The 26,894-nt window shown below is 37.5% G+C and overlaps 1 protein-coding gene and 2 long non-coding RNA genes across 4 annotated transcripts; 1 reads left to right on the top strand and 2 right to left on the bottom strand.

The window, feature by feature from the left end:
- Positions 1–4,347: 4,347 nt before the first annotated feature.
- LOC121780551 (UPF0329 protein ECU05_1680/ECU11_0050-like) lies at positions 4,348–4,984 on the top strand. 2 transcript variants are annotated; one of them, XM_042178153.1, is made up of 3 exons: positions 4,348–4,648; positions 4,748–4,801; positions 4,882–4,984. In XM_042178153.1, exons 1-3 carry the CDS (start codon positions 4,358–4,360, stop codon positions 4,891–4,893), a joined length of 357 nt encoding a protein of 118 aa, XP_042034087.1. In that variant the 5' UTR covers positions 4,348–4,357; the 3' UTR covers positions 4,894–4,984. The 2 variants fall into 2 exon arrangements, with proteins under 2 accessions (XP_042034087.1, XP_042034077.1); XM_042178143.1 differs by having other exon boundaries at positions 4,739–4,801.
- Positions 4,985–6,859: 1,875 nt separating this feature from the next.
- Positions 6,860–13,374, bottom strand: LOC121785562. The gene is made up of 2 exons (XR_006046973.1): positions 8,502–13,374; positions 6,860–8,422 (listed from the first exon to the last, which is right to left on the bottom strand). It is a non-coding gene; the product is annotated as an uncharacterized LOC121785562 (long non-coding RNA).
- Positions 13,375–16,147: 2,773 nt separating this feature from the next.
- Positions 16,148–22,805, bottom strand: LOC121785556. The gene is made up of 2 exons (XR_006046972.1): positions 21,372–22,805; positions 16,148–20,973 (listed from the first exon to the last, which is right to left on the bottom strand). It is a non-coding gene; the product is annotated as an uncharacterized LOC121785556 (long non-coding RNA).
- Between the last annotated feature and the right edge of the window lie 4,089 nt (positions 22,806–26,894).

Below are 26,894 nucleotides of genomic sequence, written 5' to 3'. Positions count from 1 at the left end.
TGGTAGCGTTAAGCGCTACCGAGAACTTCCTACCTAACTACCATAGCGTTAAGCGCCCCCTTCTTCATTCATGTTGGTCCCTTTATATAGGGAGGCTTCAAGCTCGAATCCCTAGGGTGTGCTCATCATGATTTGACGTTTGTACCCTTAAAATAGGATCTTTTAAATCTGCTCATTTCTTCACTTTTTTTCTGCTCCATTTTCCCAGTCCCGGGTAAATTGTGTGCGTTCTTGGGTCCGGTAGATTTTTTACGCACCTGCTCTCCTGATAATTCTCTTTGACCTAGCGGATTTTTGATACTTTTTACTCATTTTCTGCTCATTTTGCATCTGCTCGGTCAATTTGCAGCATCTACTTGACCCAGCAAATTTCTGCACACTTAATCTCAAATTTGTGCATTATCTCCCCAAAAAAGCATGTAATATCACTAAAAACCAATGCATGAAACGAGCCTTATCAATACGTCACTGATTGGATGATGTTTTTCGAATATTATCCGGGACCTCCACCATAAAGTTATGAGCTATGTCAAGAGCCTCAAGCTTTTTCAATCCCCCGACGAGTTTGGGATCTCTTGTATGTAATTATTTCTCAATCCAAGTTATCTTAACTCAGTCAATTTGTTATCGCATCTTTGGCTTTGTCCTGAAACTGCAATTTTTTAGTTCGTGGGATAAACCAGAAATGGGAAAAAGTTTATGACCTTTTAGGGAAATTTGCCCTGAATCTCTAATTATGTATTCCAAGAAAATACTATTAGGCATGTTAATTAAAAAGTCCAACCCGTCAACCCGAATGGGTTGGCCCGTATAACCCAATTTTGTACTCAAGTTGCAAAATTACAGCCTTAACCCGCTAATTTTATCAGGTTATTAGGGTCAAAATACGTTCGGATTGAATTGACATCCCTACTCATATCTTTCGAAATTGGAATATTATACTTCGTATCATGAAATTTCATTTTTTTTAATTGTCTCATTTGTATATGTGTTCTTTTAGCGATGTTAAAATCAACCTTGTTTTTAATAAATAAAAGAATGAATACCTTCATCATTAAATATTACAATTTTAAAGACTATAAGAATGACTAAATTTGACAAAATTTCATTAGTTAATTAACTATTAAATCTAATATAAAATTACTTTCAATAACAAAAATCTGAAAAATAAAAAATTATTTTCAGCACACAAGTCCACAGGTTATACCTTTATACCTAAGTTCAACTTGAAATTCGAGTTCAACTTGTCGACATATTCCTTTCCTGTTGTCCACACTCATACTGTGGGTTTTTATTTGTTGAAATGCACCGTTTTCTGAAATATACCTTATTGATTGGATGATGTTTCCCGAACAAGATCCTTTAAACTCTAACCTTTTGAATCTTCTACTATCTGTTGTTCCTTCTTTGTCTATGTAAGGAAACTGCATATGTAAAAAAATCTGAATAAAGTATATTATACATGTTAACATATATTGAAATGAAATTCTGAAGACAAGTACTAAAAGTCTAAAAATATATACCAACCTTAAAAACGAAGTATTGAAGACGAGGGCATGCCGATATCACATGAGTTACGGGCAAAAGACAGGAGTGATTAACGATCAATTCTTTTAGGTTAGGTAGTTGAGGAAACCCTTTCCCCAAAAACTTTTGCCATATTAAGACATCATCATCATCATCATTTGGGTGGCTAATCAAAGTCAAGGTAAGTTTGTGGAGTTGAGAAGTAAAGCAAGACAGGGCAGAAGCAAAATCGTGCATAGTATATCTTGGACTTCTTATTTCAAAAGTTGCCACAGCAAGTCTTGGAACATTCTTGAACCATAGTTTCCCCGGTCTTGCATCGACACAAACTATAGTAAGATTTGGAGCACAAATGTTAATGGATTCCCGTAAGCTGCATCCAATTATTTGAAGATCCTCCAGCGCGAGGGTTGCCCCGGAGATATGAACTTCAGATGTCAAAAATGATGTTGTGATATTCAATTTCCTCAAGAAAGGGCAATTTCTTAGGAACAAGGAGATGTCTTCACCACTTATTTTCATCATTTTTACAGACAAATTCTCGAGATATTTCATTGGTCTCATCTCTCCCAATGAATCTCCTAACACCACTGCATGCTCTCTACTGTCACACCAGAAGTTTAAATCCAATCTCTTAACTTGTCTCGACCACACAAATTTTAGCCATTTGATGATTGCGCTTTGTGCTGACTTGTTTACATAGAAACTGATCCTGAACTGTTTCAAGGAAAGGGCTTGATGAGATTCCAGAGCCGAATTCACCATTTTGACATGTTTGCACGTCTCTGAATTCCATGAATCGTTCTCTCTTTCACTCTTTACTAGGATGTGATTATTACTAGGGTCGAAAAAATTGAGATTAGTAACGTGCTTCCACAAATCCAACCATCGGGGTGAAAGAACACTAGTGGACGTAGCATCTCTGGAGGATAGGAATGAGAGAACGATGCAGATGATGTCATCAGGTAACTCACTTATTTTGTCAGCAACCCTAAAACCTAATCCCTAAACAGCAACAAGTATATATATATATATATATATCAATGCAATCAAACACCTTAATTAACAACACTAATCGTGAATATTTTTATGTAGTACATATTTTTGAGTTAAAAAAAGCTAACCGCTTTCTTTTGCTTCTCCATACAGGGTGCCGGTTTGAGTCTTTTCCATCCATCAACAAGTCAAATCGCTAGCTATGTGATATGGGGCTTTGAAAAGAGAGAGAGATTGTAAATAAAATCTAAACGGCGGATAAACTCACATATTAAGAAGCTAAACCCTAAGGCCCCGTTTGGTAGCTATGTTACGATTAGATAAGAGGATTAATCCGGGTTTATTTGTGCATTTGGTAGCTATGTTAATAAATTTAATAGTCCGTGTTCTGTATCCGGCCCGCACAAAGCCCATTAAAAAATCTATGTTTCAGTCACATATGTAACCACTCATTTTGGCATGTTACATATCAAGGATACCTAGTTAATTTTGCAAAATACATTTTTACCCATAATTTAAAATTTTAGATATAACTTTGGTAATAAAAATAAGCTCCAAAAGAAAAGGAAAAAAAAGTTCATATTATTAAACTCACGTAAGTGTGATAATATTGTATTTTAATATTACAACAGTCATAATCAATATATTATACATGAGGCACGTTTAGTATATTATTATTTATAATTACTAATTAGCTAGGAATTGAAGATATTATCAATAAGAGCAATAACTAAGACAAATTTAATATAATTAATTATTGCTCATCTAATCAGGGTAAACTATGCAATCACGTAATAAAGGTAATTTGTATTATCAATTTTATGCTGGAGACATAATTAACGTTGGCTTAGATCTAATTATTTTGAAATATTGATTAGATTATAATATATAATAAATATAGATTAATAATAAATATGAGATAATTAATCACATATTATAATATTTTATTGTTAAATTAAAGATAAAGACATATTATATTAAAGAATTGAACAAGAGAGGAATCACACATAAATTTTGAATTTTTTTTATACACTACACTACCTATAGAATTAAACACACATAATTAAAGTTCTTTATTGAACAGATCCTCTCACTGTCTCACATCTTCTATAAAATATTAATTTAATAACGATATATTAGAATCAATCAAAACTAAAAATTAGGGTAACATAACCCATACTTATAGGAATTATTAGGGCAACATAAGGATTATTAAGTAATTACATAAATTAATGAGGATAATTTTGACAATTACAATTTTAATCCTTATTTGTGACTTGTTGAACCAAACACTTAAATAAGATAACTCACAATTATCTTAATCTATCAAACACTCAATATATATTTCTTAACTAATTGAAACTATGATAAGTATCATGAATTGTATCATGCCTAGTCGAAACATGACATAGCTACCAAACGGGCCATAAATGGCTAAATCTGCATCTATATATACACAGATTTTGTAGCTGTTGAAAAAAAGGAAGACCTACTTATGGAAAATGTTGTCATATATATCATCAGTAAACAATTACGTTAAGGAGTAAGGACAGTTAGCATAAATAAATATAAATAATACTATTAATATGGGATTTATTAATAATAATAATTATGACAATGGAATAATACTAGAACCAATTTCTAGATAACTAATTATGAAAATGTACTAGAAAAATATAATAAGACTACAATTTTATAGAACTAGACAAAAATATTAGTAGAAGATTTGGAGAAAAAAATATTAGAAAATTTATAAACATTCTAATCGGCATGATATATAAACATAATGTATTTTGAAAAAAAATACTGATAAAAAACAAAAAGTATACTCAATATGTCGGATAATGATTCCGAAGGAGAGAAGAACTTCGATGTTGACTTGACAGAGGATGATGATTTTATGTTGGGAGATTTATCTTATCTTGATAAAATGAGATATCGCATTAGGAATTATCTTCTCAAGCGCGGCATGGATTATGACGATGATGCAGTGGAGGATGCATTGAAAAAAAAATTAGCGAAAGATAAAGGAGCTGAAAGGGCTATGGCCATGTTAAGGAAGGAAGAGCGGGATAAAGAGTTGAAGGAGATGGAGGATGCTATAGCCAGGCGACAGCAAGAGGAGGTATTATTTTTTTAATCTAATTCTAAATTTTTAATTTTAAACTTATTCTTTAGTTCATTTAAAATTAATTCCTTAATTTAATTCATTTAGCTTGACCAGGAAGAGGAGTCAGATGAGGAGTCTGACCCAGAGACAAAAAAACAAAAACAAGAGGTTTTATTTGATTTAATAAATTTGATTCTGAATTTAAATTTTAACATATTTTACAAAAAAAATAATTTTGATTCATTTAGGGAAAAAAATAAAAGGATCACATGAAGAGAAGAGCTGCTGCGAAGTCTTTTTGATTTTTTAAATTATGTAGTAGTCTTTTTTATTTGCTTTTTTTAAAATCATGTACTGCTTTTTATTATAATATGAATAAAAAATTTAAAATTAAAATTAAAATTAAAAATGTGATCAGTATATAATAATTATAATTATAATTGAAAAATAAGAATATTAAAATTTAAAGACAAAACATGCAATAAAAGTCTCTATCACTCTTAAAAAATCAAAATGAGAAAGCGATTGGCCTACCATTGTTGCAGAAATAGAATCAGAATCATCAGCTGGCGGTCCACATGTGTACTGTACAAATGTAAGATACACACGGATTATAAATAGAAATTAAAATTTCAGAGGATTATTAGAGATACAAAGAAAGAAGGGAGGAGGCCGTTTTCGGCGGAGAAAGAAGTATCTAACCCTAACAACTTGGGCCAATGTGTTTTTTGGCCTATGATAATAGAGTTTTGATTTTTTACACACGAAAATTACGGCGATCGTCTTTCTATGAATGTCTTAATTAATAAGGAGTTGTAATTAGTATGAAAATAAAATAGATAAATATGACACTAAGTCATCACTTAAATTCAATAGAAAAAAAAAACAAATCATCGAGAGACATGATTACTTTGTGAATTTGAATAGTACAGAAAAGTATAACCACACTATAGTACAACTAAAGTAAATTTATCTTAGCCATGCAATGGTTGATTACAGCTTTGCTTTCGGTGATCAATCCCTAGAAATTATCATTCACATTATTCGTATCTGCCATACTTTGTTTAGTTAGAGCAACCAATTACTACAATTTAATTTACTAAATTAGTGAATTTGGTTCCTCAACATAGTAAATTGGTGCTTTTCCAAAAATGTCTATTATAATTACATATGCCTACACTCTACTATTAATGACTACAGTACAACTAAATTTACTAAATTAGTGAATTTAAGCAACACAGCATAGTGTATTGGTACTTTAATCACCTCAACATAGTAAATTGGTACTTCTCCAAATATGTCAATTAGTATACCAATTACCTAGACTACACTCTAGATATGCATGCCATATTATGAATATTCCGTAAACATAAATTACAGTATATAAATAATTTTAGACATACAAAAATATAATGATGAATGTAATGACATAATAATGAAGTGAATATTGATACATAGGCACATATAAGGAGCAACTCCTACTTAAAATAGACAGAATGTGAATGAACCTGAACAACAATACAAAAAATTAGAATTCTAAGAATATAGAAATACAAGACTAGATATTCGAGGAGTGCTAAGAACTCTAAGATTAAGACATGGTTTGGTGTCTATATTATGTTTCAATTAGATATGATAAAACTACTAATAGCTATCATAATTTCAACTAATTAATTATCTTAATTTTGTGTTTGATAGCTGATGACAATTGTGAGCTATTCTATGTAAATATTTGTACAATAGAAAGTAAAAAACTAAATATAACAGTCTAAATTATCCTCTTAAAATTTAACTTAATAACCGTAATATCCTCAAGCAAGGAAACAAATAACAAAGATAAATAATATACTACCTCAACATAACTTGAAACGGAGGTAGTACATTGAAGAATGTAATGTTAACTACAAAACATAACCAAATGTAGAGATCAAGAAGACAGAAATACACCGCACACACATAAGAAATAAAGAAAATAGCTTCCATGATGCAATAATACTACACAAAATAGCTTCCGGAAGAGAAAATCATAATCAGTAAAAAGAACTCATAAAGACCACCTCACTACATTATTTTGTCGACCCTCCTCTTTTCCCGGGCTTGGGACCGGCTGTGGCAGGGAACCCAGAACACAGGCAGAGTTACACGACGCTACCTATCCATAAATATTACGTAATGCACACGTATAGATCATTACACGTATAGATTTAATGGACTAAGAAGTTCATATAGACTCAGAAGACCAACTAGTGCATTTCATCTATAACCATGATTCATATACAATTCCAACTCCATATCTACATCCTTCATGCAAGACTGCACTTTTCTTATATGAAATAACTGCAGTCATCTACCATATCAAATAGGAAACGAAAATTTGTTCGAATACAATATGTCCCTTGGCCTATATAAGGAAAATTAACAATTAATGTGACCATGCTAGTTAGTGAAATAGTTTCTTGTGAGAGCTTTGAACACATAAGCCAAAGAAAAAGGATCATGTTACAACAAGGAAGCTTGAATTGTTGATGTAAATAAGTGAGATATCTCACCCCAAGCTCCCAAGTGAAATAAGTGAGCCGGTCTCAAAGATTGGTCCCTGTCCAACAACCAGACAAAGATGGAACCGCCTCAATCTCTCCATGTTTAACATAATCAAATTTATTTTGTGTGATCGTATCTACTGTTGTAGGGCTGGGGCAAACATATCCATGTAACAAAAGGAACTGATGAAACAGAATAAAGATAACCAATATCAGACCAGAATTGGCTACCTACTGAAGGTTGATTAAGAACCAGCCATTGCTCAGACCCAAAAATTGAAGAGTTTAATGATAAGCACATGGAATGTAAGATATAATACTATACTCCTGCCACGGTAAAAGCCCAGAACTACCTTCTCGTGAAAACTGAAGAACCCAAATATTTGGCATCTGGAAATTGGAAGTGCAAAACAAAGCAAAGAGAATGTCAAGTAAGAAGATGACAACGTAGAAAAGTACTATACTCCCTCTGCCCCCACACTGTCAACTCCAGCATCAAAGATTGATTCGTGCCCAACAGCCAGACCAAGAGAGCCCCATCTTAAGCTCTCACCTTTAACAGAACCAAAATTTGTTTTGTAAATCCTGTCACAGGTTGAGGCCTAACACAATATCCAATTAAACCTAAAAAACAACTGATGAAATTGAGTATAAATAACCAAGCATCAAACCAGAACTGGCTTCCACTGAAGGATGATCAAGAACCAGCGAACAATAAGACACTCGAATTTGAAGAGTATAATGATAAGCACATGAACATCTACGTAAAAGATACCATACTCTCTCTATCAAACAGAACAAACCAGAACCGACTTTCCTATAGAACCATGCGGAGATCAGACATCTGGAAATCAAACAACATATTAACAAGCAAAAGATGAGTCCAGGTAGAAGATAAATGACTGTAGAAATGACTGTAAAACCATAAGCACAGAAAAATATTGTAATGCACTCCCTCTATCACATTGTAGAACACCAATCCGCCTTTCCTTGAGAACATATTGAACGAAGTAAGAATAAGGCATCTGGAGATATGAACAGCACAGCAATTAGAAAGGGGAAAATCGAGCTAGAAGATGAATGATAATACAAAAGCACTATACTCCCTCTACCACCCTCCGTGAACTGAATATTGGCCCGTGCCCAACAAGCAGACGAAGATAGCCCTTCATTCAGCTCCTACTCTGATAGATACATAACTTATTTGGTATCTCCTGTCACAGGGTGAGGCTGAAAACAACATCCACATCTGTCACAAACAAAATTCTGATGAAACAGAGCACAATACTGACCAAACTGACTTTTGGTGAAGGCTGATTAAAAATTACCCGATGACCAGAGACTGGGAATTGAAGAGTATAACGGTAAGCATGGGGAAAGTCTACATAGGAGATGAAATATAGTAGAGAACAAACCTATACAATACTTGAAAAGAATCAAAGCTTATCTTGCATCTCCAAGCTGAAAACAATATCCCCCATCCACACACAAAATTAAAAAAATAATCATAACAAACATAACTGAGCATTAAACAAGAACAGCCTTTCAGTGAAGGTTGATAATGAACCACACAATGGAGATCAGACACTGGGAATTGAAGGTTATAATGATAAGCACTGAGAAAAGTTTAAGATAAATGAAATTCTAACATAATAAAACCACGTTGTGAAACCCTAAACTGAAAGAACCACCAATAGATCATAGAACTGCATACTGAAGAGAATTGCAATAAGCAAGGGGTAAGTCCTGCTAGAAGATAATTGACCATAGAAAAATACTATACTTAATCAGAGATTGGTGTAAAATACTATACTCCATCAGAGATTGGTGTAAAATACTATACTCCATCAGAGATTGGTCCAAGTCCAACAACCAGCCCAAGTAGCCTCATCTTACGCTCCAACTTAGATAGAACTCCTGTCACATGGGTGAGGGCAAAAACAATATCCAGATCAATAAGAAACAAAAACTAACGGAAGAGTTCCAAGCAGAACATCCTTCCGTGGAAGTCTGGTTGGAAATCGCCCTCACAAGACACTGAAAATTGAAGTGTGTAACAATAAGCATCGGAACGTCTAGGTAGAAGATAAAATGTAGTAATAAGCAAATGGTGCATTAAACTCCCTCTGTCGCACTGTAAAAGCCCTGAGCTGCCTTCCCTTAAAGAGCATTACAGTAGGTAAAGGAAAATTCCAGCTAGAAGATAAATGACAGAAAAATACTGTACTCTCTCTGCTACCCTCTCCATAAGCACTATCCTAGCCAGCAGAAAAATACAGTCCCGATTAAGCTCCTACTATGATGGAAGCAATTATTTGGTCCTATCACGTCACTGGGTGAGGACAAAAACATTATTAATTTATTATACAAATCTATGTAGCAAACAAAAAACTTACAAAACAGAGTAAAGCATCAAGCAAGAACTGCCTTCTGACAAAAACTGCCTTCTGTTGATGGATAATAACAAACCACCCAACACTCAGATATTGGAAATTAAAGAGTAACAATAAACATGAGGAAAGTCTATATAGACGAAACAAAAGTAGTAGAAAATAATACTCCCTATACTATACTCCCTCTGCCACACAGTTTGAACAAAGAATGGCCTTCCCCTGAAAACTGATAGAACAACCCAAAGATGAGACATCTGGAAATTGAAGAGCATAAGTAAGAAATGAGAAGGCTCAGCAAGAAGATAAATGACAGGATACATGCCACCCTCATAAACACCATAAATGCAAACATCAGAGATAGGTCCACGTAAACGAATCACGACAAAGGCTGAAATCGATATACACATAAAGTAAACAAACCGGTTAAACACAGAAAAGTTAACCATGCGTCAAACCAGAAAAACTGACAAAGCACCAAACAAAATAACAGATTAAGGAGAACAGTTGACCAAGCATCAAAGTTCAAACTAGAACTGTCTTCCAGTGAAGCCTGATGAAGAATCCACCACCTAATGGTCAGAGACTGGATACCAAAGAGAACAACAATAAGAACAGGAAGGTCTAGGTGGAAGATAACAGGTAGTGAAAAAATACTATACTATACTCCCTGTCACAATGTAAAAGCCAAGACTGCCTTCTCTTGGAAACTGAACAACCCAAATATCTGACATCAGGAAACTGAAGAGCATAACACGAAGCAAAGGAAATACCCAGTACGAAGATAAACGACAGCATAAAAATACTATATACTCCTACCATCCTTCATAAGATCGGTAAATGCCAGCATATAATATTGCTCATGTCCATCAGCCAGACCAAGATAGCCCACCTTCAGCTTCACCTCCAACAAAACCAAAATTTATTCTGCATCTCCTGTCACATGTTGAGGCCAAACCCAATATCCATGTAACAATATAAAACTGATGAAGAGGAGTAAAAGTAACCAAGCACCAAACCAGAACTGGCTTCCAAAGAATGTTGATTGAGAACCAGCCAATGGTAAGACACTAGGAATGGAAGAGTACAATGGTAAGCACCAGGAATGTCTACATAGAAGTTAAAATCAATATCCATGTAACAAACAAAATACTGATGAAACAGAGAAAAGATTATCCAGCATCAAACCGGAACTCGCTCGGTGAACGTTGATTAAGAACTAGCCAACAAACAGAAACTGCAAAGTCAATATTATAACAATAAGCATTGGAAAGGTCTATGTAGAAGATAAATGTAGCAGACATACTCCCTTCATTGTAAAAACACAGTACGTCATCCCTTGAAAACCGACCGAACAACCCAAAAAATATAAGATACTCCCTCCGCCAAGCCCCATAAATACTACAATGCCATCATCTCATTTTGGTCCATAGCAGGCCAAGATAGTGGGTAGCCCCACCTTAAGCTCCAAGTCTAACAGAATCAAAACTTATTCCGTATCTCCTATCAAAGAGGAAAATATCCACAATTCACATAACAGAAGAACAATTGAAGTAGAGCGAAGATAACCAAATACAGACCAGCTTCCACTGAAGGTTTGATAAAGAACCACCCACCCAAATAGACAATGAAAACTGAAGAGAACAACCATAAGCACAGGTATATGTGGGAAGAGGATAAAATGCAGCAGAAGAAGTACGATATCATACTTACGAAAACTGAAGAGAACAACCATAAGCACAGGTATATGTAGGAAGAGGATAAAATGCAGTAGAAGTACAATACTATACCTATTTCCACTGCCACACAACGAAACCTGAGAATCAACATCCCCTGATTACTGATAGAACCACACAAGTAACATGCATCTGGAAATTGAAGAGCATAACGGTTCGCAGTGGAGAAGTCAGCTAGAAGATAAACATCATAGAAAAATAATGTTGCTCCTAATGCCAGCATCAGTGATGTGTGTGGAATCATTTTTTTTCCTGACACATGTCAATGGGTGAGGCCAAGAACACTATACACATCTATGTGAAAAACAAAAAAACATAGAAAGCAGAGAAAAAACTAAAGATACTCAAGCACCAGCAAGAACTGCCTTCTGTTGAAAACTGCGTTTTGATGAAGGTTGATTAAGACTACCGAACACTTGGACACTGGAAAGTGAATAGTACAACGATAAACACGGGGTAAGTCTAGGCAGCAGGAAGTCGAGGTAGAAGATAAAATTTATTAGAAAGGAATACTATCTGTACTCCCTCAGTAAAAACAAAAAACTGCCTTCCTCTGGAAACTGGTAGAGCAACCCAAATATGAGGCATCTGGAAACTGAAGAGCATAATAGTAAGATAAGGGAGATCACAGCCAGAGATTGGTCCACGTCCAACAACCAGAAACAAAGGCTGAAATCAATATTCACATATAGGGAAATAAACAAACATATCAAACATAAAAAAGTTAACCAAGCATCAAACCAGAAAAATTGACCAAGCATCAAACAATAAACAGCTAAAAGAGAACAGTTAACCAAACATCAAATAGAACTGCCTTCCAGTGAAGCCAGAAGAACCCACCCAATTGTCAGAGACTGATAATCAAAGAGAATACAATAAGGACGGGAAAGTCTAGGTAGAAGATATGAGGTAGTAAAAAAAATACTATACTCCCTTTGTCACACTGTGAAAGCCCAGAGCTGCCTTCTCTTGAAAACTGAATAACCTAAATATGTGACATCAGGAAATTGAAGAGCATAGCAATAAGCAAAGGAATCATCAAGGTAGAAGATAAACGACGGTACATAGAAAAATATTATAATCCATCTGCCACCCTTCATAAACTCGATCAACACCAGCACCAAATATTGGTCCATGTCCAACAGCCAGACCAAGATAGCCCACCTTTAGCGCAGAACAAAAATTATTTTGCATCTCCTGTAATATATCGAGGCCAAACACAGTATCCCATCATCCCATGTAAAAAAAGAAACTGATGAGTCGTGACACGGAGAAAAAATAATCAAGCACCAAACCAGAACTGGCTTCCATGGAAGGTTGATTAAGAGCCAGCCAATGCTAAAACAATGGAGTTGGAGAGTATATCGGTAACCCTCCATAGACACTGTCATTGCCAGAGATGATTCCGTGTCCATATACCAAACAATCTATTCCGATTTATTTATGGAGACACTGGGAAAAAACGTCCTACACCAAGTCAGAGATTTGTGCATAAGAAATTCATCGTCATTAATGTGTGATCTTGAGGCTGCTCACCAGCGAACATCAGAGAAGAGAAAAACAATGAGGAAATTAATCAAACCATGAGCACTTCCATCAACTGTCGATAACTATCAAACTTGGAGAATGAACTTGAAAGAATTTCACATAGACAAAGAGGCAAAATTAACATTCTCGCCCGAATGATCACGAGCTACCAGATCGATTGCACTACATTAACAAACGAAAGTGAGCCCCGAGAAGGGGTCATAATATAAACAGACCGTCAAGTAACCATAACAGCCTTAGATCTTCAAATTGAAAATAACTAAATAATCCAAATCGTAGAAGAATCACCACAAACGATAGACACAAATCAGAAACTTCAAGAGTAGGTTGAAACGGAAACCCTCCGCTGGATCATCAATCCTCGCCGCCATACTTAATTGGGAAGGTTAAGCGAAATCGCACCACACAGAGATAGTAATCCGATCGTAAACACAAAATGTAGGTTAAGAGGGAACGCAAAACCTAATCGCCAATCTAAATCGCAGCACAAAACCACAATAAATTACAAACAAACATGGAATCCGAAGAAGAAAAGAGTAATGGTTAGGGTTATTTACAAAAGGTGTCATATATATAGGTGTGGTTGGCGGCAGATGGACGGCTGAGATTAATTGGATTGAAATAAGTCCGTGGATTAATTGGATCGAAATAAGTCGGTGGATAAAAATAATAGTATTGTCATCTAATTGTTGGTAGGATTAGGTAACACACCAAAAAATAGATTATATTTTCCTTTTGGGGAAAACATAATTAAATTGCATCTTTATTATATAGGTTTACAGATTTTCCATATACTTTTTTTTTTCTTTTTATAACTAAGGCTCTTTTGGTAAGTGAGATCATTCAAGATTATCAATCTATCAATATTAATCTACTCTGTTATATTTTCCTTTTGTGGAAAAAAGAATTAAATTGCATCTTTATTATATAGGTTTACAGATTTTCCGTATGCGTTTTTTTTTCTTTTTATAACTAAGGCTCTTTTGCTAAGTGAGATCATTCAAGATTACCAATCTATCAATATTAATCTACTCTGTTATATTTTCCTTTTGTGGAAAAAAGAATTAAATTGCATCTTTATTATATAGGTTTACAGATTTTCCATATACTTTTTTTTTCTTTTTATAACTAAGGCTCTTTTGGTAAGTGAGATCATTCAAGATTACCAATCTATCAATATTAATCTACTCTGTTATATTTTCCTTTTGTGGAAAAAAGAATTAAATTGCATCTTTATTATATAGGTTTACAGATTTTCCGTATGCGTTTTTTTTCTTTTTATAACTAAGGCTCTTTTGCTAAGTGAGATCATTCAAGATTACCAATCTATCAATATTAATCTACTCTGTTATATTTTCCTTTTGTGGAAAAAAGAATTAAATTGCATCTTTATTATATAGGTTTACAGATTTTCCATATACTTTTTTTTTCTTTTTATAACTAAGGCTCTTTTGGTAAGTGAGATCATTCAAGATTACCAATCTATCAATATTAATCTACTCTGTTATATTTTCCTTTTGTGGAAAAAAGAATTAAATTGCATCTTTATTATATAGGTTTACAGATTTTCCGTATGCATTTTTTTTCTTTTTATAACTAAGGCTCTTTTGCTAAGTGAGATCATTCAAGATTACCAATCTATCAATATTAATCTACTCTGTTATATTTTCCTTTTGTGGAAAAAAGAATTAAATTGCATCTTTATTATATAGGTTTACAGATTTTCCATATGCGTTTTTTTTTTCTTTTTATAACTAAGGCTCTTTTGGTAAGTGAGATCATTCAAGATTACCAATCTATCAATATTAATCTAACTCTGTTAGTAATTGATCGGTAAGTATCTCCTCATTCACTTTTCCTCCTGCACTTCTGCTCCACGACCAAATTTAATAAGTGATGGTGTGAGAGGTGGAACAGGAGTGGTGGAAAAAAAAGTGGATGAGGAGATTCTTACCGGTAATTGAGTATCCTGACAGTATTATTTTTTCTCATTGTTTTAGTATTCAAATTTTCTTTTCATTAGAACTCAGTATAAACAATAAATAATTTAGAAATTCTTATTTCATTTATCTTTGACTACCGGTTGCACTATTTTTAAAATAAAATGGAGGAAGTATATCTTATGTAATTTTCTTTTTTAATAGATGAATAAACAGAACTTTCTTAAAAATCGTGGCATAGAATATGAGGTTTTTATCTTAAACATTATATATTGATTTCTTATTGCTTTTGCCTCCAAGTGAAATAGGAGTAGTATATTGAGCACGCATGAATATAAGAGCATAAATTAGTAAATCCTTTATACATTAATCTATAGTCTATATCACAGCATGTAAGTATTAAAATTTAATATTTATATTGTTTCGAATTAGATCTATATAGTTGTACAAACGTGCTAAAATCACTTATTTCATTCAACACTCCTAATAAATTATTCCACCACACCATATATACCAATCACTCCTAAAAATTGAGACACGAGTTTGTTTTATACTTCTTTGGTCCAAAAAAATTAATCTTATTTATATTTCTTCAATTTTCATATTTCATATTATCCTTGTTATGGACGGTTTATTATATAATAGTAGATCAATGCTCGGATTTCTCCACTTCCTAGTGTTTCACAATCTTCTTCCAGTATTTAATCCATATGAGACAATCTTCTCATCTTCTTTTAATTTTTTCTATGAGTTCCCTGTTCTATATAAGACAATCTCATCTTTAGCTGTGGATTCTTAGAACATTATATTGGAATAGCTTACTTCTCTATGGGGTGAGTGTCAAAAATATTAGACCATTGTATGATGTAAGATGATGGTTTGGTAGTTTAGATAAAGATAATATTAAAACGTAATAGTACTATTGGATAAGGAAAAATGAACATCTACGATTAAATGAAAACGTGCAGTGACTACCTTGGGTCAGCCGGAAGCAGAGTTCCAGAAGAAGATCAAATCTTGCACTGGTTTGGGAGCGGAGTACGATTCAGTCATGGTGTCCATCGTCTCAAGGTTTGAGCCTTGGAATATTCAGGATGTTAGGGCCTTGCTTTTGTATTTTGAACTGAGGCTTGAGTCAGCCAAGGCGATTGGTGTCAATACTGATGGCGCACAGCCGAGGGATGCTCACATTTATCACAGCATTTTCGAAGGGGAAAATCCTCAGCATTTTGGGCAGGTTTTCTGGGAAAAGATTCTCTGGCATAGGCATGTGTGAAGATTTGGAAAATCAAAATGATGGAGAAACCTCCATTGAAGGAGAAGAAGAAACTGCCACTGACTAAAGAGAGGAAACTGTCGATTAAAAGAGGGGAAAAAAGAAGGAAAATATCTTTATTGTGAAAAGTATTGATTAAAAAATACAATACATTGCCTTATATATAGGCTGAGAATAAAAGCTAATCTAAATCCTAATTACTATTTTATTTTCCAATTCTAATAGTATGAACCGCAGTCGAGTCCACACAGACGGGGACAGTCCTCGCAGCCACAACAACCGTCTTTCTACAACACACCTTCTGCTAACCTGCTGCAGCAAAGAGGTATCTCTCCTAATCACCAGTACATATCCCTTTGAATGCAGCTACAAAGGTCTTACTGGCTCTTGATATCCTGATCGAGAGCTACTAATCACATCTCAAACGATCTCTCAAACCTCAATGCTAGTGTTGAATACAGTGGTGACAACTCCCCTCATCTTCATCTTGGTAAGGGCCGAGAGACTATACATTGAAGAGTATATAATAAGCATGGGGAAAGACGCTGTAAATTGAAGAGTATACCAGTAAGCATGGGGAAAGTGTAGAAGATATAATGCAGTAGGAAAAAACACTGCACTATACTCCCTCCACATTGTAAAAATACAGAATGGTGGTGTTCCCTTTAAAATTGATCGAACGAGCCAAAGAGCAGACATCTTGAAAATGAAGAGCATAATAGTAAGCAAGGGGAAGTCCAGCAATAAATAAATGACGATACAAAATACATTACTCCCTTTTTCAGCCCCCATAAATACTACAATGTCCAACAACCAAACCAAAATAGCCCCACCTAAAGCTCTGTGTAACAGAATCAAAACTTATTTCGTCTCTCCTATCAAAGGGCGTAGAAGAAAAAAAATCCACATAACAGAAAAATTATAGACACGGAGGAAAGTAACCAAGTATCAAACCATTTAAGAACCGCCCAAGTACACACTGAAAATTGCAGAGAATAACGATAAGCATGGGGAAAATCAAGGTAGAAGATACTGACTACAAAACTTAGCTAAATAAAAGACTCGAGTAACTTGGAACGACTTAAAATGGAATACAACTCAAATAATTTGAAACGGAGGTGATACATGAAAAATGTAATGGTAACTACTAAACATAACCACATGTATGGATCAAGCAGGCAGAAATACCATAAGGAAAAACAAAATAGCTTCAGTAATGCAATAATAAAATACAACATAAAGAATTACTAGAATTTAGTGAATGTCTGGAAGAGAAAATCATAATCAGTAAAATAACTCATAAAGGCAACCTTACTACATTATTTGGTCGCCCCTCCTCTTTTCCCGGGCTTGGGACCGGCTGTGGCAGGGAACCCCAGCACACAGGCAGAGTTACATGACTCTACCTATCCACAAGTATACGTAAAAACACACATATGGATTCACTGTACTAAAAAGTTCATATATATTCAAGTAGAGAGCCAACTAATTGTTCATTTCTTCTATAACCAAGAATCATAGACCAACCCAGCCCCCTATCTACCTCCTTCATGCAAGACTATATTTTCTTATATGAAATAGTTGCAGAAATACTAGTGCAAAATTGTATCTCTTTGGTTAATAAGATACAAAAGGGGAAACTGAAGCTCAAAAAAAATTTGTTCACATGGCGAATCATACAATTTGTTCATTAGCTATAAAAGGAAAATTGAACACTTAGTTGGACGACATTAGACGGTGAAATCATGGGTTTCTTTCAGCTTTGAATACATAAGCCGAAGAAAAATGATCACGTACAACAAGGAAGGTGAACAGTTGAGATAAATAAGTGAAATAGCTCACCTCAAGCTCCAAGTGAAATCAGTCAAGGCCAGTATCAATTATTGGTTCCTAATCATGTCCAACAAGAGAAAGATAAGCCCATCTCAATCTCCGCATTTAGCAGAATCAAATTTATTTTATATGTGATCATATCTTCTCTTGTAGGGTGAGGTCAAACACAATATCCATGTAACAAGAAGGAACTGATGAAACAGATCAGAGATAACCTAGCATCAATCTGGAATTGGCTTCCACTGAAGGTCGATTCAGAACCAGCCATTGCTCAGCCACGAGAAATTGAGAAGTATGACAATGAGAACTGGGAATGTCTACCAAGAAGATAAAATCTAAACGATAACAAACCATACTCCCTTTGCCATTGTAAAAGCCCAGAACTACTTTCTCGAAATATTTGACATCTGGAAATTGAAGTGAACAACAATAAGCAAAGGGAATGTCCAGCAAGAAGATAACAACTTAGAAAAATACTATACTCCCTCTCCCTGCCCCCATAAATACTGACAACTCCAGCATTGAATATTGATTCGTGTCCAATAGGCAACAGCCAAACCAAGATAGCCCATCTTAAGCTCCACCTTTAACAGAACCAAAATTTATTTGTAAAATCTGTCACAGGTTGAGGCCAACCACAATATCCAATTTAACAAAAAAAAGAAATTGATGAAATAGAGTACAAATAACCAAGCATCAAACCAGAAATGGCTTCTACTGAAGGTTGAAGAACCAGCCAACAATATGACACTGGAAATTAAAGAGTATAATGATAAGCACAGGAATGTCTACATAAAAGATCACATCTTAAAGATACCATACTGTACTCTCTATCAAACCCAGAACCGAATTTCCTGTAGAACCATGCAGAGACCTCTGGAATTAAAGAGCATAATAACAAGCAAAATAAGTCCAGTTAGAAGATAAATGACAGTAGAAAATTAGAAACGAATGTAAAACAATGAACAAAGAAAAATATTATAATGCACTCCCTCTATCACATTGTAGGACACCAATCAGCCTTTCCTTGAGAACATATTGAATGAAGTAAGAATAAGGCATCTGGAGATATGAACAGCATAGCAATAAGTCACGGGAAAATCCAGCTCAAGATGAATGAAATACAAAAGTTACTATACTCCCTCTACCACCCTCCGAGAACACTTCAAATACCAACATTGAATATTGGCCCATGTCAAACAACCAGACGAAGATAGCCCTTCAATCAACTCCTACTCTGATAGATTCACAAGTAAAGGAAAAGACCAGCTACAAGATAAAAGACAGCAGAAAAATACTGTACTCTCTCTGCTACCCTCCATAAGCACTATCCTTGCCAGCATCAGAGATGTAACAGTGTCCAGTGTCCAACAACCATACAATGACGGTCACACTTAAGCTCCTACTTTGACAGAAGCAATTATTTTCCCGGTCAAATGTCACTGAAGACAAAAACAATACTATACACATCTACGTAGCAAACAAAAAACTTATAAAATAGAGTAAAGATACTCAATTACCAATCCAGAATTGCCTTCCAACTTAACTGTTGAAGGTTGATTAAGAACCACCAACACTCAGATAGTGGAAATTGAAGAGTAAACATGAACGTGAGGAAAGTCCATATAGAAAAAAAAATAGTAGAAAATAATACTATACCCCCTCTGCCAAACAGTATAAACAAAGAATGGCCTTCCCCTAGAAACTGATAGAACAACCCAAAGATCAGATATCTGGAAATTGAAGAGCATAATAGTAAGTAAAGCGAAAGCTCAGCTATAAGATAAATGACAGGATAAATGTCACCCCTCATAAACACCATAAATGCAGCATCAGAGATTGGTCCACATCAACGACCCGCGACGAAGGCTGAAATCGATATACACATAGATAAATAAACAAACAGATTAAAGTGAACAGTTAACCAAGCATCAAAGTTCAAACTAGAACAGATTAAAGGGAAAATTAACCAAGCATCAAATTTCAAACTAGACTGCCTTCCAGTGAAAGCCGGATGAAGGAGCCACTCGATGGTCGGACACTGTATATCAAGAGAACAACAATAAGGGCGGGAAGGTCTAGGTAGAAGATAAGAGGTAGTGAAATAACACTATACTACACTCCGTCACAAAGTAAAATCCCAAAACTGCCTTCTCTTGGAAACTGAAATACCCAAATATCTAACATCAAAACTGAAGAGCATAACAATAAACAAAGGAAATGTCCAGCGAGAAGATAAACGAAAGTATAAAATACGATATAATCCTTCTGCCACCCTTCATAAGCTCGGTCAACGCCAGCATCAAATATTGGTCCATGTCCAACAGCCAGACCAAGATAGCCCTCCTTAGGCTCCACCTTCGACAGTACTAAATTTATTATGTATCTCCTGTCACATGTTGAGGCCAAACCTTATATCCATGTAACAAAATGTAACGGATGAAACGGAGTAAAAGTAACCATGCACCAAACCAGAACTGGCTACCACGGAAGGTAGATTGAGAACCAGCCAATGATAGCACACTGGAAGTTGAAGATTATAACGGTAAGCACCGGGAATGTCTACGCAGAAGATAAAATATAATCTGTGTAACACACAAAATGATGAAACACAGAAAAGATAATCCAGTATCAAACCAGAACTCTCTTTGTGAAGGTTGATTAAGAACTTGCCAATGACCAGAAACTGGAAATTGAAGAGTACAGGCGGTAAGCATTGGAAAGGTCTACGTAGAAGATAAAACACAGTAAACAAAAACACTGTAGCATACTCCCTACATTATAAAAACACAGAATGGCATCTCTTGAAAACTGACCGAACAGCCCAAAGAGCAGACATCTGGAAATTGAGGAGCATACCAGTAAGCAATGGGAAAGTCCAGCTAGAAGATAAATGACGATAAAAAATACGATACTCCCTCTGCAAAGCCTCAAAAACACTACAACGCCATCATGGCATCAACAGTTTTTGCACTTGTCCAACAACCAGGCCCAATAGCCTAACCTTAAGCTCCAAGTCTAACAGAATCAAAACTTATTTTGCATCTTCAATCAAAGGAGGAAGAAATATCCACAACCTACATAAAAAAAAGAACTATTGAAACAGCGCAAAGATAACCAAGTATGAACCACCTTCCAGTGAAGGTCGATTAAGAACCACCCGAATAGACACTAAAACTGAAGAGAACAACAATAAGCACAGGTGCATCTAGGATAAAATGTACCAGAAGAAGTAAGATAATATACTTCCCTTCACTGCCACATAATAAAACGTGAGAATCACCTTCCCTTTATTACTGATAGAACCATACACATAACATACATCTGGAAATTGAAGAGAAGTAAGCTAGAAGATAAAACGTCCTAGAAAATTACTACTCCCAATGCCAGCACCATCTTTGCCAGCATGGAATAAAAAAGTTTGTCTTGTGAGGCCAGAAACATTACACACATCTATGTAAAAAAAGAAACTTACAAAACAGAGCATCATCAAGAACTGCCTTCCCATGAAAACTGCCTTTGGGTGAAGGTTGATTAAGAGCTACCCAACCCTCAGATACTGGACACTGAAGGGTATAACGATAAACACAGGTAAGTTCAGGCAGGGGGAGGTCTAGGTAGAAGATAAAAGTTATTAGAAAAGAAAACTAACTATACTCCCTCGTAAAAACAAAGAACGTCCTTCTCCTGAAAACAGGTAGAGCAATCCAAAGATCAGGAGGAAAGAGCATATAGCAAGATAAGGGAAAGCACAGCTAGAAGATAAATGGCAGGAGAAAGGCCAGCATTCATAAACACCATAAATGCAAGTATCAGAGTTTGGTCCACGTCAACGACCCGCAACAAAGGCTGAAAACAACATTCACACGTAGGTAAATAAACAACCATTTAACATAAAAAAGTTAACCAAGCATCAAACCAGAAAAATTGACTAAACATTAAACAAAAACAGTTTACAAAAGAACAGTTAACCAAGCATCAAACAATAGCTGTCTTCCAGTGAAGCCTGATGAAGAACCCACCCAAAAGTCAGAGACTGGATATCAAAGAGGATAACAATAAGGCTGGAAAAGTCTAGGTGGAAGGTAACAGGTAGTGAAAACAATACTATACTATACTCCCTCTGTCGAACTGTCAAAGCCCAGAACTGCTTTCTGAAATCAGGAAATTAAAGAGCATAACAATAACCAACGGAGATGTCCAGCAAGAAGATAAACGACAGTCGAAAATACTATTGTTACTCTGCCACCCTTCATAAACTCGATCAACACCAGCACCAAATATTGGTCCATGTCCAACAGCCAGACCAAGATAGCCCACCTTAAGCTCCACCATCAACAGAACCACAATTTATTTTGCATCTCGCCACATGTTGAGGCTCAGCACAAAAAGGAACTGATGAAACGGAGTAAAAATAACCAAGCACCAAACAAGGAGTGGCTTCCGCTGAAGGTTGATTAAGAAACAGCCACTGGTAAGACACTGGAAATTGAAGAGTATAACGATAAGCACCGGGAATGCCTATGTAGAAAATAAATCCAAAAATATACCATAATATACTCCCTCCGCCACCCTCCATATACACTAGCATAGCCAGAGATGACTCCACATACTAAACAATCTATTCCAAATTATTTATGGAGACACTGGGGAAAAAACGCCCCACACCAAGTCAGGGAGTCGGCTACTTTTGGCATAAGGCTGATGGACGGAAATCACGAAAAAACTCAGTTGCATATAAATTCATTCAAGTGTGATCTTGAGGCTGCTCAGCAGCGTAGCGCAAGAATCCTGAACATCCACATATACATCCATGGCCAGGGAAGAGGAACAATGAGTAAATCAATCTTCCAATAATTGCCGATAAGTATCAAACTCGGAGAATAAATGGAAAGCATTTCACAAAGACAGAGAGATGGTTGGGCGAATTTTTAATGGTAGTAAATGCAGGTAATGAATATAGATCACGACACAAGGAATTACGTGGTTCGATTTACTGAGGTAAATCTACGTCCACGGGAAGAAAGGAGGGCAAGATTGTATTGCTTGATCTGGTTTTCCAGCTTACAAATACAGACTTGCTATATGATATTTGATGTCTAGAGAGCTCTCCCTTAGTCTATCTGATCTAAGTTCTATTTATACATTGAACTAAGATCGTGGCTTGCATCACCACTAACTAGGTCGTGGCTTACATCACCACTAACTAGGTCGTGGCTTACATCACCACTAACTAGGTCGTGGCTTACATCACCACTAACTAGGTCGTGGCTTACATCACCACTAAGTAGGTCGTGGCTTACATCATCAGTAATTAGGTCGTGGATGTCGTGGAGGTCGTGAGATCCTGCATGGGTCCACTATCTCTTTGTTTGGTCCGCTATCCTGCATGAGATCCTGTATGAGTTGACACCACTATCTCCCAGTTCGGTCGAATAATGAGACCGAACTGCTGAACTATTGCCGAGCAGCTTTTGCCAATCTGAGAGTAGAGCTTGATTGGTCGGCTTTTACCGAGCTGTAGGCTGGGGCCGAACTCTTTGGTAATGCCGAACTGATACTCTTCCTTGGGGACCGAACTGCTGAGCTATTGCCGAGCAGCTTTTGCCAATCTGAGAGTAGAGCTTGATTGGTCGGCTTTTACCGAGCTGTAGGCTGGGGCCGAACTCTTTGGTAATGCCGAACTGATACTCTTCCTTGGGCTTTGGGCTGATGGGCCGTCACTGCTATTGGGCTTGTTTAGTACGTACCCCATCACTACCCCCCCCGAAAAGCGAAGTGAATCACTTCGGCGAAGCGAGTCACTTCGGCATTCTGGATAAAGGTACGGGGAAGGCTGACGTCAGGGGACGTGCCTTGCGCGTGACTGCATTAAATGCGACAGTAAAATCCGGCCGTTGAATCCTGAAAAGGTGGGATTCGAAACGGTGCGATGATTTTGAAATCTTCTCCGAATCTGATAAATGCGTCCTTTCTTCATCATTTGAACACTTTTGCTATTGCTTCTTCTGCATTCTCTCTCTTCCGCGTAAAAATTTCCTTCCGCTTTCAAGAATTTCTTCAGAATTTCTTCAGACTTTCAAAGAGTAAGAACTATGTCTTCTTCTTCTTCTTCTGAGTCAGGTAGCGGTAGGAAAGGGGATAAGGGGTCTTCTAGCCGGAAAGAATCCGGGGAGAAGACCGTAGAGTATTTTCACAGCATCTTGAGTAAGGATACTGTGATATCCCTACACGAAAAATATTTTTTTCCTGGGGGGAAGGTTGCGATTCCCGACGACCTTCATAGGGCTGACTCGCCGCCGGAGGGTTACGCCACCGTTTATGAAGCCGGCTTGGAATGCGGGCTTCGTTTCCCTCTTCCCCCTGCCTTTGTAGAGCTGCTTGATTTTTTTCAACTCCCTTTAGGTCAGGTGACTCCGAACTCTTGGAGGCACTTATCGGCCTTTGCTGCCGAACTGCGTAGGTTAGATAAGGATCTGTCTCTGAGGGCAATCCTTAATTTCTTCCAGTTTAAGAGAAAAGGATCTTGGTTTTACTTGATCCCTTTACAGCCTTTTAGGGCCTTCTGCAAAACCAAGTGGCCAAAGTGGCAACATCGCTTCTTTTTTTATAATAGGACAGCGGCTCCGGGCTTTCCCTGGAGAGGGCCGAAGTCCGTGATTCCTCATCCTCGGTTAGAACCGTTGGACGAGCTCGAGGGCGAGCTCAATAAGATTCCTATGATTAGGAAGCAGTACCTGGAGTCTGAGCTCGTCAAGGGCGACTTCGTGTTCGACTCCTCGTCTTCGGACGAAGAGACCGAGGGTGAGGAATTCTTTTTTGTGCCTTACTGCTTTTGTGGCGAAAACTAACCTTGCTTTCTTGCTTTTTGGCAGTGAACATGCTAAATAAGATTAGCCGCAAATCTTCCGAGCTTAAGGAGCCGGAGAAACAGAAGGCTACCAGCTCGGCGCCTGATGCCGAGAAGAATCCGAAGAGGCAGAAGACCTCTTCTTCGGATCCAAAAGAGCCGGAGTCCACTTCGGCAAAGAGGAAGGGGAAGACCCAGAAGCCCCCAAGAGCGCCGGAGAGAGACATCGTCTTGGCGCCCCCTTCGGAGCATGTCTGTGAGCCTTTTGCATGGCCAACGGACTTTGCCGAGGTGAATTCTCTTCTTGATTTTCTGGCCTTGCTTTTTTCCTGTATTTTTTGTGACCCCCTCGGTTGACTTTTTCCTTTTTCCATTTTCAGAGGAACGATATGCTCTCCAAGCTCGTCGCCGTTGAACTCTCCAAAGCGTCCAACGATTATGCTGAGATGCAGAGGAAGTTGGCGGCTGCTCGTCACCAGGCCGAACAGGCTAAGGCAGACTTTGAGAAGGCCAGAGCTGCTAGGATCTCGGCCCAGGATGAAGCCCAGTTTGCCAAAAACCAGCTCGTCATCCAGCGAGAGCAGACGAAACGGAGGGATGCTGCCGCCGTGGTTGCCCAAGGGGAGGTTCTCCGTGCTTTCGCGGAGAAACTCTTTCTGAGCAATCAATTTTCGGCCTTTGTCGGTGATCTGCTGAAACTGATGACCGATAAAGCCGAGCAGGGGCCCGAAGTCGTCCTGCCGCTGTACGGCCGAGAGATAGCAGCTCGTCTCCAGAGTCTGCCGCTCCTTGAGGAGCTTGCTTCGTCCTCGGTCCTGCTTTCTGCTGACCGAGTTCGTAGTTGCCGAGCTGACCGGGACGAGAATATGGAGGCTATCTTTGCCTCCTTAGGGCCAGTTTCACCCGCTCCAATTTTCCACGGAGAGGGTGAGACCGAGCAGCTTGATCAGCAGACCGGAGACAGGCAGGCCGAGCAAGAGGTGCTGCTGATCGGTGATGGGGGCACCGAGCAGGCTGGGGGGAGCAGGGAGGCCGAGGCTGAAGCTGAGGCAGACAAGGAGAAGGAAGCTGAACCTCACCGAGGAGCCGGAGACGAAGCTGGCGGAGTATGATTTCGTTTCCCTTCTCTTAGTTTAGTTTCTTCCTTCTTGTAAAATGGCCTTGAAGCCCTCCTTGTGTAAAAAATTTTTTTTCTTATGAATGAAAAAATTCTTCTTTCTGCACTTGTGTCTTCGTATAGCTTTTCGTACTCTCTTTTACTCCTGTTGTGGTTTACTACCTGCTCAGTAAACTGAAATGCCGAACTGACATAGGCTGCTTTGTATTCTTAACTCTTAAGGAGCTGGAGGTACTTCACTGGAAGCAGCTGTACTCTTCCGCTTTAGACGAAGCTGAGAAAAAAGCCATAGCTGACCAGATGAAGAATGACGAACTCTTGGCTTGTTTAGTGAAGCTGGAGGCCGACAATAAGGACTTAGAGTCCGAAAAGAAAGATCTGGAGGCCGAACTGAATACTGCCGTCGCTGAGAGGACTGCGTATGAGGATTTCATCTGCAGGCGCGGGGGAATGACCATCTCTGAAGTTCAGGAACGAGTTGACGAACTGTGGGAGGAATATCATGTACTCCGGAGGAACAATGCGCTGGAGAGCTCGGCTTGCCAACAAGTCGTGAAATCATTGCGGCGCTGGGCTTCTCGGTACGACATCATTCTTTCCCGGCGTCCCTCAATCGAGAGATTCCTTAGGCATTTCCCGCCAACAGATGCTCGCACTCCAGCTCAAACCTCTGATTCACTTGCTCAAAACCCTACTCCAAGTCAGCAACGAACTCAGGAGCAACCGGAAACGTCAAGACGAGAACGGACTCAGGAGCAACCGGAAACGTCAAGACGAGGACGGACTGAAGTTCGTAGAGGAGCTGTGATTATGAGTGAGCAAGATCAACAAATGATTCGTGAAGAGACTCTTCGCCGCCGAGGTGTTAGAGCTTCCCGGGCTCAGGGAAGAGGCGGTAGGTCGATTAGAGCATCTCGTCGACCTGCTTATTCTTCAGCTGCCCGGAATGACCGAACTCGGCTTCACGAGGATTTTGTGAATAGATGGCTCAACTTTAGCAACCAGGGACAGTAGAATAGTCCTTTGTAATG

Source organism: Salvia splendens, chromosome 2 (assembly GCF_004379255.2).
Source record: "Salvia splendens isolate huo1 chromosome 2, SspV2, whole genome shotgun sequence".
NCBI lineage: Eukaryota > Viridiplantae > Streptophyta > Magnoliopsida > Lamiales > Lamiaceae > Salvia > Salvia splendens.
This window is presented reverse-complemented; position numbering and strand designations above follow the sequence as displayed.